Below are 12,947 nucleotides of genomic sequence, written 5' to 3' on the forward strand. Positions count from 1 at the left end.
GTTTTAATGTGATATCCATTTCAACGAATATCCTTAAAACTAAGAAGATTTCGCTTGGATTTAGCATAATAAAGGGCATCATTAATATGGATTTTAGTTTCTCTAGGTAAAATAATAGTTGCTCTTTCGGAGCCTTGAATCAAATCTACAGGACCTGATATTGTATTAACATTAGACTTAACCAACGATATGTTGGAAAAATATTTTTTATCACTAAGAATTGTGTGTGTTGTGGCACAATATGCAAGACGTGCATTTACATTGGATGTCGATGATGTACCAAGGTATGGGAAATATTCATGTATCTTCAAGTATAAATAAAGAGAAGAATTTAAATAAGAAATAATAAAATGTGAAATAAACTATAAAAGATGAATAATAAACAATGTGTTTAAAGATGATAACAAAATAAACCTATTTACAAAAAACTAAATAAGAACATAACATTTAATCATAACAAACATTTCCATCATCAATTAGATGGTCAATTTTCCCATTAGGATTCTCAAAGAAATCTGAAACTTCTAAATGGGTTAGATCTATTGGGTCATCACTATCACTGAAGTTCATTTCAACTTCCTATCCTTTTGCTTTTATTGAGGTTTGATAAAGGTCAACAAAATGTTTTGGAGTACGACAAGTACGTGACCAATGTCCTTTCATGCCACATCTATGACACTTATTCTTACGAGCATGTTTACTTTGTGGTTCTATCCCATTTTCAAGTTGTGCCTCTGATTTATTTCACTTCTAGTGGTTTGAGTTGTTCTTTTTTACTTTGAGAACCACTACAATGAGAAGAATTGTGTTTACCACGACCTCGACTGCGACCACGTCCTCGACCTCGTCCATATCCACGTTCTTGTCCATGTCCAAGGGTTTGAATAGATGTGGCATTGGCTTCAGGCAATGACATAGACCCATTAGGACAAGATTGATGGTTTTTCAATAATAGCTCATTATTTTGTTCAGCCACAAGAAGACATGAGATCAATTTTGAATATTTAGTGAGACGACACTCTCGTTATTGCTATTGCAAGAGCACATTTGAGACATGAAAAGTCGTGAATGTTTTTTCAAGCATATCTTTTTCAGTGACTTTTTCTCCACACAATTTTAATTATGACCTGATTTTGAATAGGGTCGAGTTGTAGTTACTAACAGACTTGAAATCTTGTAATGTTAAGTGCATCCAATCATAGTGTGCCTTTGGAAGGATTACGGTTTTTTGGTGGTCATATCATTCCATTAGATTATTCCAAAGGATGAAAGGATCTTTAACCGTAAGATATTCACCTTTTAATCCTTCATCAATGTGATGACGAAGAAATATCAAACCTTTAGCGGGATCCTGCAGGGATGCGTCATTCCCTTCTTTAATGGTATTTCCAATATTCATCGCATCTAGATGAATTTCAGCATTTAGAACCCAAGATAAGTAATTCTTGCCCGAAATATCAAGGGCAACAAATTCAAGCTTTGTAAGGTTTGACATTATTTGAAAGCTATATATAATATTAATAAGAGAAATATTTCAATTATTGTAATAAACTATTAATAAAACGCTTTAACAATATTTCAAGCAAACAATATCTAAAAATATAATGACCTAAAATTTATCAATTATAAATATGGTAAAAATGTATAAATATGAAATAAGAATTAAAAGTTAATATATATATATATATATATATATATATATATATATATATATATATATATATATATATATATTTCATAGCTTCGAGCTATGATTATTTTATCATAACAAAAATGTGCAAAGTAATATATAGTTTCAAGTTATGAATTATTTTATGTAAATTTGGGCATAACTTCAGGTTGTGAACTTTCATTATGTAAATTTGTACATAGCTTCAGGTTATGAACATTTATTTATTTTATAGTTTTTGGCTGTATAATATTGTTTGGTATAACATCCAGTTATACCGTATAATTAAAAATAAATAATTAGGGATCATATACATAACATCTGGTCATGTATCTGTAATTCTGTAATTTTTTCTCATAACTTCTGGTTATATGAATTGCACATATTTTTCATAACTTTTGGTTATGAATTTATACTATAATTTATAATTTATCACATAACTTCTCGTTATAAGGATTATAAATTATAAGAAATTAATTTTTAAAATAATAAAACATAGAAAACAAAATACCAATCAAAACAAAAGAAAACGAAAATCACAAAATAAAGATTTAGAAAATCATGTCAATTAAAGTGGTGAGGGGTAAGACCAACCTTCATGAGTTTCCATGGCCTTCAAAAATAAGAATTTAACTAACAATCACTAAGACATCAAATTTATGACTTTCTAATCAAACAAACTAACAAAATATTACCCAAGACTAACATTTAGATTTCAAGAGACACATGAATTAAAATAAAAATACCAATCAAAGATTAAAGCCAACAAACTTAGCATATGGAGATAATAATATGGAATCAATTAAGGTAAATTAGCATTTTAACAAAATATGATGAATCAAATACCAAAGTTAAACAATCTTGAAGGTATGAAAAAAATGACATGCAATTAACTGGATTGATTATCTAAAATTTCTAAAGCTCATACTAAATGTCAATAGATCAAAGCCAAAATTACCATACTTAAAACATGAAAATAATTACGCGTGATTGACTTAATTAATTAAACAAAATTATAATCAACTGCAAAATTGGATATAAACGGATTAAATTCAAAGTTAATGAAATAAAAAACACACAAACACATTCAATACTAAAAATAATTAATACTAGATTAAATTAAGGACATCATCATCATCTAATAAGATTGGCTAAACTATCAAATTGAAATCACAAATATATTTAAACTAAAGCAAATAAATAAATTAACAAAATAAAATTAGACTAAGATCGAAATTAAAAATATAGAATTTGTCTAAGAGGGTTAATCAAACAATTGAATTAAAATTATGAACGCATTCAGATTATAAAATAAATTAAAATCAAACTAAATTGAAATTAAATTCTACTTAATAAAATTATTGGAATATTAAAAACTCAAACTTTATTTGATGCAATCATTTAAACTAAAGAATTAAAATCCATGAATGTCTTTAAGTTAAAAACGAATAAAACTAAAAATAATTGGAATTAAAAACACAAACTTTATTTAGCGTGATCATTTAAACTAAAAACGAATTAAAATCAAACTAATTAGGATCACTAACACATTCAAATTAAATCATAAACTAAAACTAAGTTAATCCAAAATTAAAAAAAGTAAACTTTATCTCACAACTTATTTAAACTAAGGAATTAAAATCATTAATGCATTCAAATTAAATTATAAACTAAAACTAAATTAATCCGAAATTAAATAAATAAACTTGATCTTGCAGATTACTTAAACTAAGGAATTAAAATCACAAACATATTTAAACTGATAGCTAAATTAAAATTAAACTAATTTGGGATTTTAAAAATATGAACTTTATCTATCAAGAATACTTAAACTAATGAATTAACATCTCAACCACATCTAAACATATAGGATAGATTAAAATTGAATTAAATTGAAATTAAAAATAAGAACTTTTCTAATATGAATAATTAAACTAACGAACTAAAATCACAAAAACATATAGGATAGATTAAAATCGAACTAAATTGAAATTAAAAATAAGAACTTTTCTAATAGGAATAATTAAACTAATGAATTAAAATCACAAACATATAGGATAGATTAAAATTGAACTAAATTGAAATTAAAAATAAGAACTTTTCTAATATGAACAATTAAACTAACGAATTAAAACGACAAACACTAAACATAAAAGGTAGATTAACAGTGAACTAAATCAAAATTAAAAACAAAACTTTTCTAATAGAAATAATTAAACTAACGAATTAATATCACAAACACATCTAAACATAAAAAATATATTAAAATCAAAATTAAAAATAAAGACTTTTATAATAGAAACAATTAAATTAAAGAAAACTACAAACACATCTAAACATAAAAGATAAATTAAAACTAAATCGAATTGGAATAAAAAAAAAAAAGGGAACTTTATCTAATGGGATAAATTAAACTAAAGAATTAAAACCACAAACACATCCAAACTAAAAAAGAAAAATAAATTAAAACTAGATCGAAATTAAAACAAAAAAATTATTATATAGGATTAATTAAACCAAAGAACTAAAATCATTAAAACACTCAAGACTAAAAGGATGAATCAAAACGAAATCCAAGATAAATTTGAAAGCATACACTTACCTATAAACCGTTATTTGTGGAGATTTTGTGGGCTGCTCCTCTCTTTTTATGGTTATGTGTCGGCTCCTCAAAGTGTTTCACGCGTCCTCTTAAAAGAATTGCTCTTGTGTCCTTTCTGCCCTCCAAAAGAAAAGTCTCCATGTGAAAATTCTTTCTGTCTCTTCCCCTCCGAAAAAAAAAAATCCCTTATGCTTGGATTCTCTTCTTTATTTATAAGGCAACCCACTCCTTATGGAATATCTTATTTCCATTTTTTCCTACATGCACATGGATATGGGAAGTCCATTATGTGTGGCTCACTTGAAGATTTCCCTAAGGATGCAGCTGTATCTTGTTTGGTAAGTGATCAAATCCCCTTTAATCTTCTTTTCATATTCTCCCGGATGTGCCTCAGCCGTGATCTACCCACTTTCTATATGTAGCCTGGATTCTTTCTTCAAGCAAATCATATGCAGCCCGGATTCCTTCTTAAAGTTGTGATCTGCCCACTTTCTATATGCAGCCCAGATTCATTCTTAAAGCAAATCATATGCAGCCCGGATTCGTTCTTAAAGCCGTGATCTGCCCACTTTCTATATGCAGCCCGGATTCCTTCCAAGTTTCCCTATTTGGCCGTGATCTCCTCTCCTTGATGGCTCCAAGTCTCATGCAAAATTAAAAATAAAGTTGAAATAAGAAATCATGTAATTAGAAATAGAATAAAATCAAATAGAAAATCAAATCACATAGCCACAAAAATCCAAAATGTCAATTCATGGAATTAAAGAATAAATGAATAAGTGAGTAAATAAACAAATAAATTGATAAGGGTATAAAAATAAATATTAGACGTATGCAATTAGAAAAAATCAAGAAATTAAAGTAATGCAATGGATTATAATAATTTAAATGTCAAACTCAAACCCTCAAAAATAAAAAATAAAAAATCATTTCATGCAATAAATAGTCAAGCCAATACTCATCCTATCTCGGAAAAGGAAGTAACCAAAATCAAGAACACGCCTAAGTGGGCTATGCCAAAAGAAATGTCCAAGTGACATATTTTGAAAGATTGTCTAAGTAACCTAGGGTGAATGTGTGCAAGCTAGAAGGTGCCAAGTGCATCTAAATGGACCTAAAGTGATGCCTAATGGGCCAAGTGTATTTAAATGGGTCTAAGGTGCCTAAGTGGGCCTAAGTCTAAATTAGGGCTGCCAAGAGTCACAACGGGGTTAGATAAATCTCTCAAACAAAGTCCTTAAGGTGACTTAGAAAAGATAGACTACATGAGTAGTAATGAGCCACTAGGGAATTGCCATAAAGTACCGAACAAATACTTAATAGAGCATGTGCTAGGAAGACAAAATTGAGGGTTTACAATATGACTCAATGGGTCTAATAATTGTTTAATATAACCCACAAGAATAAGAAGGAAGCTTTTACAAGTTGTGTTTTTCCCCATAAATAATTGAAGTAATAAGAAGGTATTCATTACTATCATCATTCATAGTTTTAATGTGATATCTATTTCGACGAATATCCTTGAAACTAAGAAGATTTCGCTTGGATTTAGCATAATAAAGGGCATCATTAATATGGATTTTAGTTTCTCTAGGTAAAATAATAGTTGCTTTTTCGGAGCCTTAAATCAAGTCTACAGGACCTGATATTGTATTAACATTAGACTTAACCAACGATATGTTGGAAAAATATTTTTTATCACTAAGAATTGTGTGTGTTGTGGCACAATATGCAAGACATGCATTTACATTGGATGTCGATGATGTACCAAGGTATGGGAAATATTCATGTATCTTCAAGTATAAATAAAGAGAAGAATTTAAATAAGAAATAATAAAATGTGAAATAAACTATAAAAGATGAATAATAAACAATGTGTTTAAAGATGATAACAAAATAAACCTATTTACAAAGAACTAAATAAGAACATAACATTAATCATAACAAACATTTCCATCATCAATTAGATGGTCAATTTTCCCATTAGGATTCTTAAAGAAATATGAAACTTCTAAATGGGTTAGATCTATTGGGTCATCACTATCAATGAAGTTCATTTCAACTTCCTATCCTTTTGCTTTTATTAAGGTTTGATAAAGGTCAACAAAATGTTTTGGAGTACGACAAGTACATGACCAATGTCCTTTCATGCCACATCTATGACACTTATTCTTACGAGCATGTTTACTTTGTGGTTCTATCCCATTTTCAGGTTGTGCCTCTGATTTATTTCACTTCTAGTGGTTTGAGTTGTTCTTTTTACTTTGAGAACCACTACAATGAGAAGAATTGTGTTTACCACGACCTCGACTGCGACCACGTCCTCGACCTCGTCCATATCCACGTTCTTGTCCATGTCCAAGGGTTTGAATAGATGTGGCATTGGCTTCAGGCAATGACATAGACCCATTAGGACAAGATTGATGGTTTTTCAATAATAGCTCATGATTTTGTTCAGCCACAAGAAGACATGAGATCAATTTTGAATATTTAGTGAGATGACACTCTCGATATTGCTATTGCAAGAGCACATTCGAGACATGAAAAGTCGTGAATGTTTTTTCAAGCATATCTTTTTCATTAACCTTTTCTCCACACAATTTGAATTGTGACTTGATTTTGAATAGGGTTGAGTTGTAGTCCCTAACAGACTTGAAATCTTGTAATCTTAAGTGCATCCAATCATAGTGTGCCTTTGGAAGGATTACGGTTTTTTTGTTGGTCATATCGTTCCCTTAGATTATTCCAAAGGATGAAAGGATCTTTAACCGTAAGATATTCACCTTTTAATCCTTCATCAATGTGATGACGAAGGAATATCAAACCTCTAGCGGGATCCTGCAGGGATGCGTCATTCCCTTCTTTAATGGTATTTCTAATATTCATCGCATCTAGATGAATTTCAGCATTTAGAACCCAAGATAAGTAATTCTTGCCCGAAATATCAAGGGCAACAAATTCAAGCTTTGTAAGGTTTGACATTATTTGAAAGCTATATATAATATTAATAAGAGAAATATTTCAATTATTGTAATAAACTATGAATAAAATGCTTTAACAATATTTCAAGCAAACAATATCTAAAAATATAATAACCTAAAATTTATCAATTATAAATATGGTAAAAATGTATAAATATGAAATAAGAATTAAAAGTTAATATATATATATTTTCATAGCTTCGAGTTATGATTATTTTATCATAACAAAAATGTGCAAAGTAATATATAGTTTCAAGCTATGAATTATTTTATGTAAATTTGTGCATAACTTCAGGTTGTGAACTTTCATTATGTAAATTTGTACATAGCTTCAGGCTATGAACATTTATTTATTTTATAGTTTTTGGCTGTATAATATTGTTTGGTATAACATCCAGTTATACCGTATAATTAAAAATAAATAATTAGGGATCATATACATAACATCTGGTCATGTATCTGTAATTCTGTAATTTTTCTTGGTTATATGAATTGCACATATTTTTCATAACTTTTGGTTATGAATTTACCCTATAATTTATAATTTATCCCATAACTTCTCGTTATAAGGATTATACATATTTATGTTTTAAAAGATAATAAAATACAAAATCATGATATAAGTTTATCACATACCTTTTTGTGAGAAAGAAGAGAGAAATTTTTTTCTATTTATAGAATGTTTTTCTATTTTTCTGAATAGAGAAAAATATTTCTATTTAGTTTATTAATTTATTATAAGACTTGATTTTAATTTTGATTTTTTTTAATATAATTTTCACGATATCTTAAAATATTTTTTTTTTCAAAAATGGATATGATTTTAATAATTAAAAATGTTCAGGATAATGGATAGCAAGTGGCTAACGTTTCCTTAACTAATACGATATCTCATCTTCTCCTTAAGAAAATCGATTTGATTTTAGAGAAGAAAATCGATTTGATTTTGAGTATTAAAGAAGTGTCATTTTAAGTGTTATTAAACAAGTGCCTTGAATGTGGACGTTTTAGAATCTTGATTATTTTTACTTGTTTTTTAAAATAATAAACATAAAATTATTTTTAAAAATAATTCAAATTATTCTACAAAATATAAAAAACAAAATAATTTTTAAAGTTTGTTCCTAAAAATTATTTTTGGAATTGTTTTTCTATTGCGAAAGCATGGTGGGTGCGAGAAAAATGTTCTTCTGCCGGAGTTTAACATTTTAAAAACGATTTTTTAAAAGGGGCAAAAAGAAAAGCTGACGGAGTCGTTAGTCATCAACCACTCCGTCACGTGGAGCGTCACAGTTAACGTCCGCCAACCCCCATTTACCAAAAAAAACTCCACTAAAAATCCTACCCCACCGCCCCCACTTATAACGAACGGCCCAAAATCACACTCCACAAATCTCACCCCACAGAAACGCACCGTGAACGTACTCGCCACGAACACGTGTGGGACTTCTCCCCCCATCTCCGTGCTTCAAGTAGAGCCAAGGGACATCTAGATGCCGTGAAGGATAGTGCCAAGAGCCATCTAGATGCCGTGCAGGAAAGGTTAGCGATACACGTGGCAGAAATCTATTTGCTATTTCCTCATCGGTTTCGTCACCGAGTAGGCAACCTCGACTACAAATAGACGCTCTCACGGGGACTTCTACATCATTGATTTCATATATTCAAGCCATTAGAAAAATCCCTTTACCCTTTTGAAGGTACCGTTTGGTTCTTCTTCTATGTTTCGTTTTCTTTTTTGATGCTTTCTGGTTCTGATTTTTACAATTCATTGAGTAGTCGAGAAAATTTCTCCTTTCTTTGCCGAAAGAATTTAGATTTCTTTTGATGTTGTTTATATTCTTAATTTTTTGTTAAGGGTTGCTTTTTATGTGAAAATTTCTGGTATTATTGTTGATTGGTTTTTGCGAAATCGTGAAGCGAATTTTCTCCGTTGTAGATCGGCTTTTGAAGGTTCTCTTATTCGTTTTTCCTAGATCTGGCTATTGATGACTTGAGAATTTGTAGGGAATTTGGGATTTTGGACCTTTTTCAATTCTTTTTTCAGATCTGTCGTAATAAATTGGTACTCTCTTAGATCTGTGTAGATCTGTAATTTTTTCCTGATCTTTGTGGTTTTTCAATTGAAACAGATGCAGATCTTTGTCAAAACTCTTACCGGAAAGACGATAACCCTAGAGGTTGAGAGCTCGGACACGATCGATAATGTCAAGGCCAAGATCCAAGACAAAGAGGGCATCCCACCGGATCAGCAGAGGCTAATATTCGCCGGGAAGCAGCTTGAAGACGGTCGAACTCTGGCCGACTACAACATCCAGAAGGAGTCCACCTTGCACTTAGTGCTTCGTCTCCGCGGTGGGATGCAGATATTTGTGAAAACTCTTACAGGAAAGACCATTACTTTGGAAGTCGAAAGCTCAGACACGATCGACAACGTTAAAGCCAAGATCCAGGACAAGGAGGGTATTCCACCGGACCAGCAGAGGCTGATCTTTGCCGGCAAGCAGCTCGAAGATGGGCGAACCCTTGCCGATTACAATATCCAGAAAGAGTCAACTCTTCACTTGGTCCTCCGTCTTCGTGGAGGGATGCAGATTTTTGTGAAAACCCTTACCGGGAAGACCATCACCCTGGAGGTCGAAAGCTCCGACACCATTGACAACGTGAAGGCTAAGATCCAGGATAAGGAGGGCATTCCACCAGACCAGCAGAGGCTGATCTTCGCTGGTAAGCAGCTGGAAGATGGCCGAACCCTCGCCGACTACAACATTCAAAAAGAGTCAACTCTGCACTTGGTGCTCCGTCTTCGTGGAGGGATGCAGATTTTTGTAAAAACCCTCACCGGAAAGACCATCACCCTGGAGGTCGAGAGCTCCGACACCATTGACAACGTGAAAGCGAAGATCCAGGATAAGGAGGGCATTCCACCAGACCAGCAGAGGCTGATTTTCGCCGGAAAGCAGCTGGAAGACGGCCGAACCCTCGCCGATTACAACATTCAAAAAGAGTCAACTCTGCACTTGGTGCTCCGTCTTCGTGGAGGGATGCAGATTTTTGTGAAAACCCTCACCGGAAAGACCATCACCCTGGAGGTCGAAAGCTCCGACACCATTGACAACGTGAAAGCGAAGATTCAGGACAAGGAAGGGATTCCACCAGACCAGCAGAGACTGATTTTCGCCGGCAAGCAGCTTGAGGATGGGCGAACTCTTGCTGATTACAACATTCAGAAGGAGTCTACCCTCCACTTGGTGCTTCGTCTGCGCGGTGGTATGCAAATCTTCGTGAAGACACTGACTGGAAAGACCATCACGCTGGAGGTGGAGAGTTCCGACACCATTGACAATGTCAAAGCAAAGATTCAGGACAAGGAGGGGATCCCACCGGATCAGCAGAGGCTGATCTTCGCCGGGAAGCAGCTGGAAGATGGGAGGACCCTGGCGGACTACAACATCCAGAAGGAGTCGACCCTCCATCTTGTCCTCCGCCTCCGTGGTGGTTTTTAAGTATCCCAGTGGTCGGTTGGTTCTACCTACTCTTGAGTGGGGGGGTCTGGTGGGTTGTGGGTCTCAGCCATTTGAAAGGCTTTTGAAGTTTGAAAACTATATCTATATAAATGATGTGTTTTGGGTATTCTGAGTATACCTTAATGTCTAAGTGGTCGTTAGTGAGGCCATAATTAGTTTTTTTTTTTTTTCATTGATAAATAAAAGTGGTGTGCTTCTTCTGGTATATATGCATGACTTGTTTGCTTTTTGTTTGCCTTACACCGGTTTGTGGAGCGCTCCTGAATGTTCTTTTTGAATGAATGAATCGGTGATATTGGATTGTGAAGGTTCTGCTTTTCTTTTTTGAATGAATGAGGCTGGTGGCAACGTCTACGGTACGTTGAGACGGTTATTCAGGAAATCATGATTTGTCTGAATATTACTTAGTTATTTGGGGGATTACCGGGAAATAATCCTTCGTATTTCATGATCATGGATTTTGGCTAATTGCTGTCTTTGAGTTCTTTTGTTGGTGCACTGGCAAGGAAAATTGACCTTGACTCACATTTAAGTACGTGGTCCTTCGATGCCTTGCATACTGGACTTTGGCAGCTTGGGTTTTTGCCTAATTCCAATGGCTCTGATATTTTTTCATTGAATTATTATTCTTTTGTTGCCTAATTCCAATGGCTCAGTCTGGGCCTTTTCACTGAATTATTATTATTATTATTATCCAAAGTTATCTTAAATCAAGGAGGAGAAAAAGACGAAAAAGAACAATTCTAGAATATATTGGTATGGCCTAACGAGGGAGATCGTAGTGCGTGTGATCCAGTGCCACCCCTGCTAGAGAAGGTGTTTTGACCATGTATGTTTTCTTTTTTGGATTTTTGAATATTCCTGCCTTTCATTTCTTTTCTTAGATGTGAATGGAGGTTACTTTGCATGTAGCCAAGTGGGGGCATTAATCATCTGACGTGTGATTGATGGCCACATGGCTGCATGCATTGGATCCATTCCCTCTTCACACCTGAAGATTGTAAAGAGGTAGTACGCCATCACTTAAAACTATTGGGGGGTTGAGTTAAATTGGGTGTCATATCTCAAAAAATAGCCCTTTGTAATCCTGAAAACCCGAATCTGATTTTCAAGTAATCAGTTTATTTTTCATAATAAAACGTTCTCTTACTCTGCATCTCAAGTTTTCAATATTTCACACTTGTACCTCTATATTATTCAAACTTAATGGATTCATCTTTTATGCAAAATTATATAAGTAGTAGAGGACTATAAGTTAGTCAAAATTAAAATTGTTTGGTTTTGAAATTAATTGCTTCTGATTTATGTATGGGATTTCACTTGATTTTTGATTCAAAATTACTTCCAAACTAATTTCAATTCTATATTCATACCTATATCCATATTTATATCTGTATCTTCGGCTGATCAAGCATGAAATATTATCTTTCTTTATTATCCAAAAGGATTCATGAATTGGCTAAATCCAAGTTCAAAAAAGACTCAGCCTAGAGGGGAACGAAGCCGAATCCGATAAAAACAGAAGAAAATGTAGATGCAGTCGATATAATTACAGCATTCATGGATTATTATAACCGACTTTATACAGAGCCAGAGCCTCAAACCTGAAACACGCCTAATGTCCTCACACATGATGTTGCTTAGCTACTAGCATTAATCACCCTAAGGAGTGAAGTTTATTATGATTCTAGATATGGCCAACATATACGCCCATTGGCGCCTGGGGTGGTCTACACCCAGACGGCTTAAAACTTGCAGGTATGGGGTTCCAAGTCACAATCTGACGGCAAGTGTCTGGCGCAATCCTCCATGTCTTCAACCTCCTCACCCTGCATTTCTCCCTGTTCCCGCAGCTGCTCGACTATCTGCTCCAAACCCATGCATCGACACTTGGTGCCCAGCTTCTCCATTTGGTCACAGCACGGCTTCAGGTGCTCCTCCTCTTGCTCTTGGTTTAGGAGGAGTGCATGACCCAACAGCAGCAGTTCGCGCTCGATCAAGTACTGCTCGCAGTGGGTGAGCTTCAGTCTCTTGATCTGCATCCTACACTTCTGTTGCTTTGAATTGTCGTCAATGATCTCGTTGGTGGCGCTGATGATGGTGCGGTGGGCATCGGTGATAAGTACGAGGGCTGCAAAAAGAGCTGCTACAACTGCGAGTCTTGCCAT

The 12,947-nt window shown here is 33.5% G+C and overlaps 2 protein-coding genes across 2 annotated transcripts; one reads left to right on the forward strand and one right to left on the reverse strand.

The window, feature by feature from the left end:
* Positions 1-8,733: 8,733 nt before the first annotated feature.
* On the forward strand, positions 8,734-10,986 carry LOC104877307 (polyubiquitin). Its single transcript, XM_010646102.3, has 2 exons — positions 8,734-8,952; positions 9,385-10,986. The coding sequence occupies exon 2, from the start codon at positions 9,385-9,387 to the stop codon at positions 10,756-10,758; it is 1,374 nt and encodes a 457-aa protein (XP_010644404.1). The 5' UTR covers positions 8,734-8,952; the 3' UTR covers positions 10,759-10,986.
* A 1,538-nt stretch (positions 10,987-12,524) lies between these two features.
* Positions 12,525-12,947, reverse strand: LOC104877584 (2S sulfur-rich seed storage protein 2). The gene has a single exon (XM_010646115.1). The coding sequence runs from the start codon at positions 12,945-12,947 to the stop codon at positions 12,525-12,527; it is 423 nt and encodes a 140-aa protein (XP_010644417.1).

This window comes from Vitis vinifera, chromosome 19 (assembly GCF_030704535.1).
Source record: "Vitis vinifera cultivar Pinot Noir 40024 chromosome 19, ASM3070453v1".
NCBI classification, from domain to species: Eukaryota; Viridiplantae; Streptophyta; class Magnoliopsida; order Vitales; family Vitaceae; genus Vitis; species Vitis vinifera.

Excerpts from the sequence above, each read along its gene's own strand:
- LOC104877307 (XM_010646102.3), top strand. The coding sequence starts at position 9,385 with ATGCAGATCTTTGTCAAAACTCTTACCGGAAAGACGATAACCCTAGAG.
- LOC104877584 (XM_010646115.1), bottom strand. The coding sequence starts at position 12,947 with ATGGCAAGACTCGCAGTTGTAGCAGCTCTTTTTGCAGCCCTCGTACTT.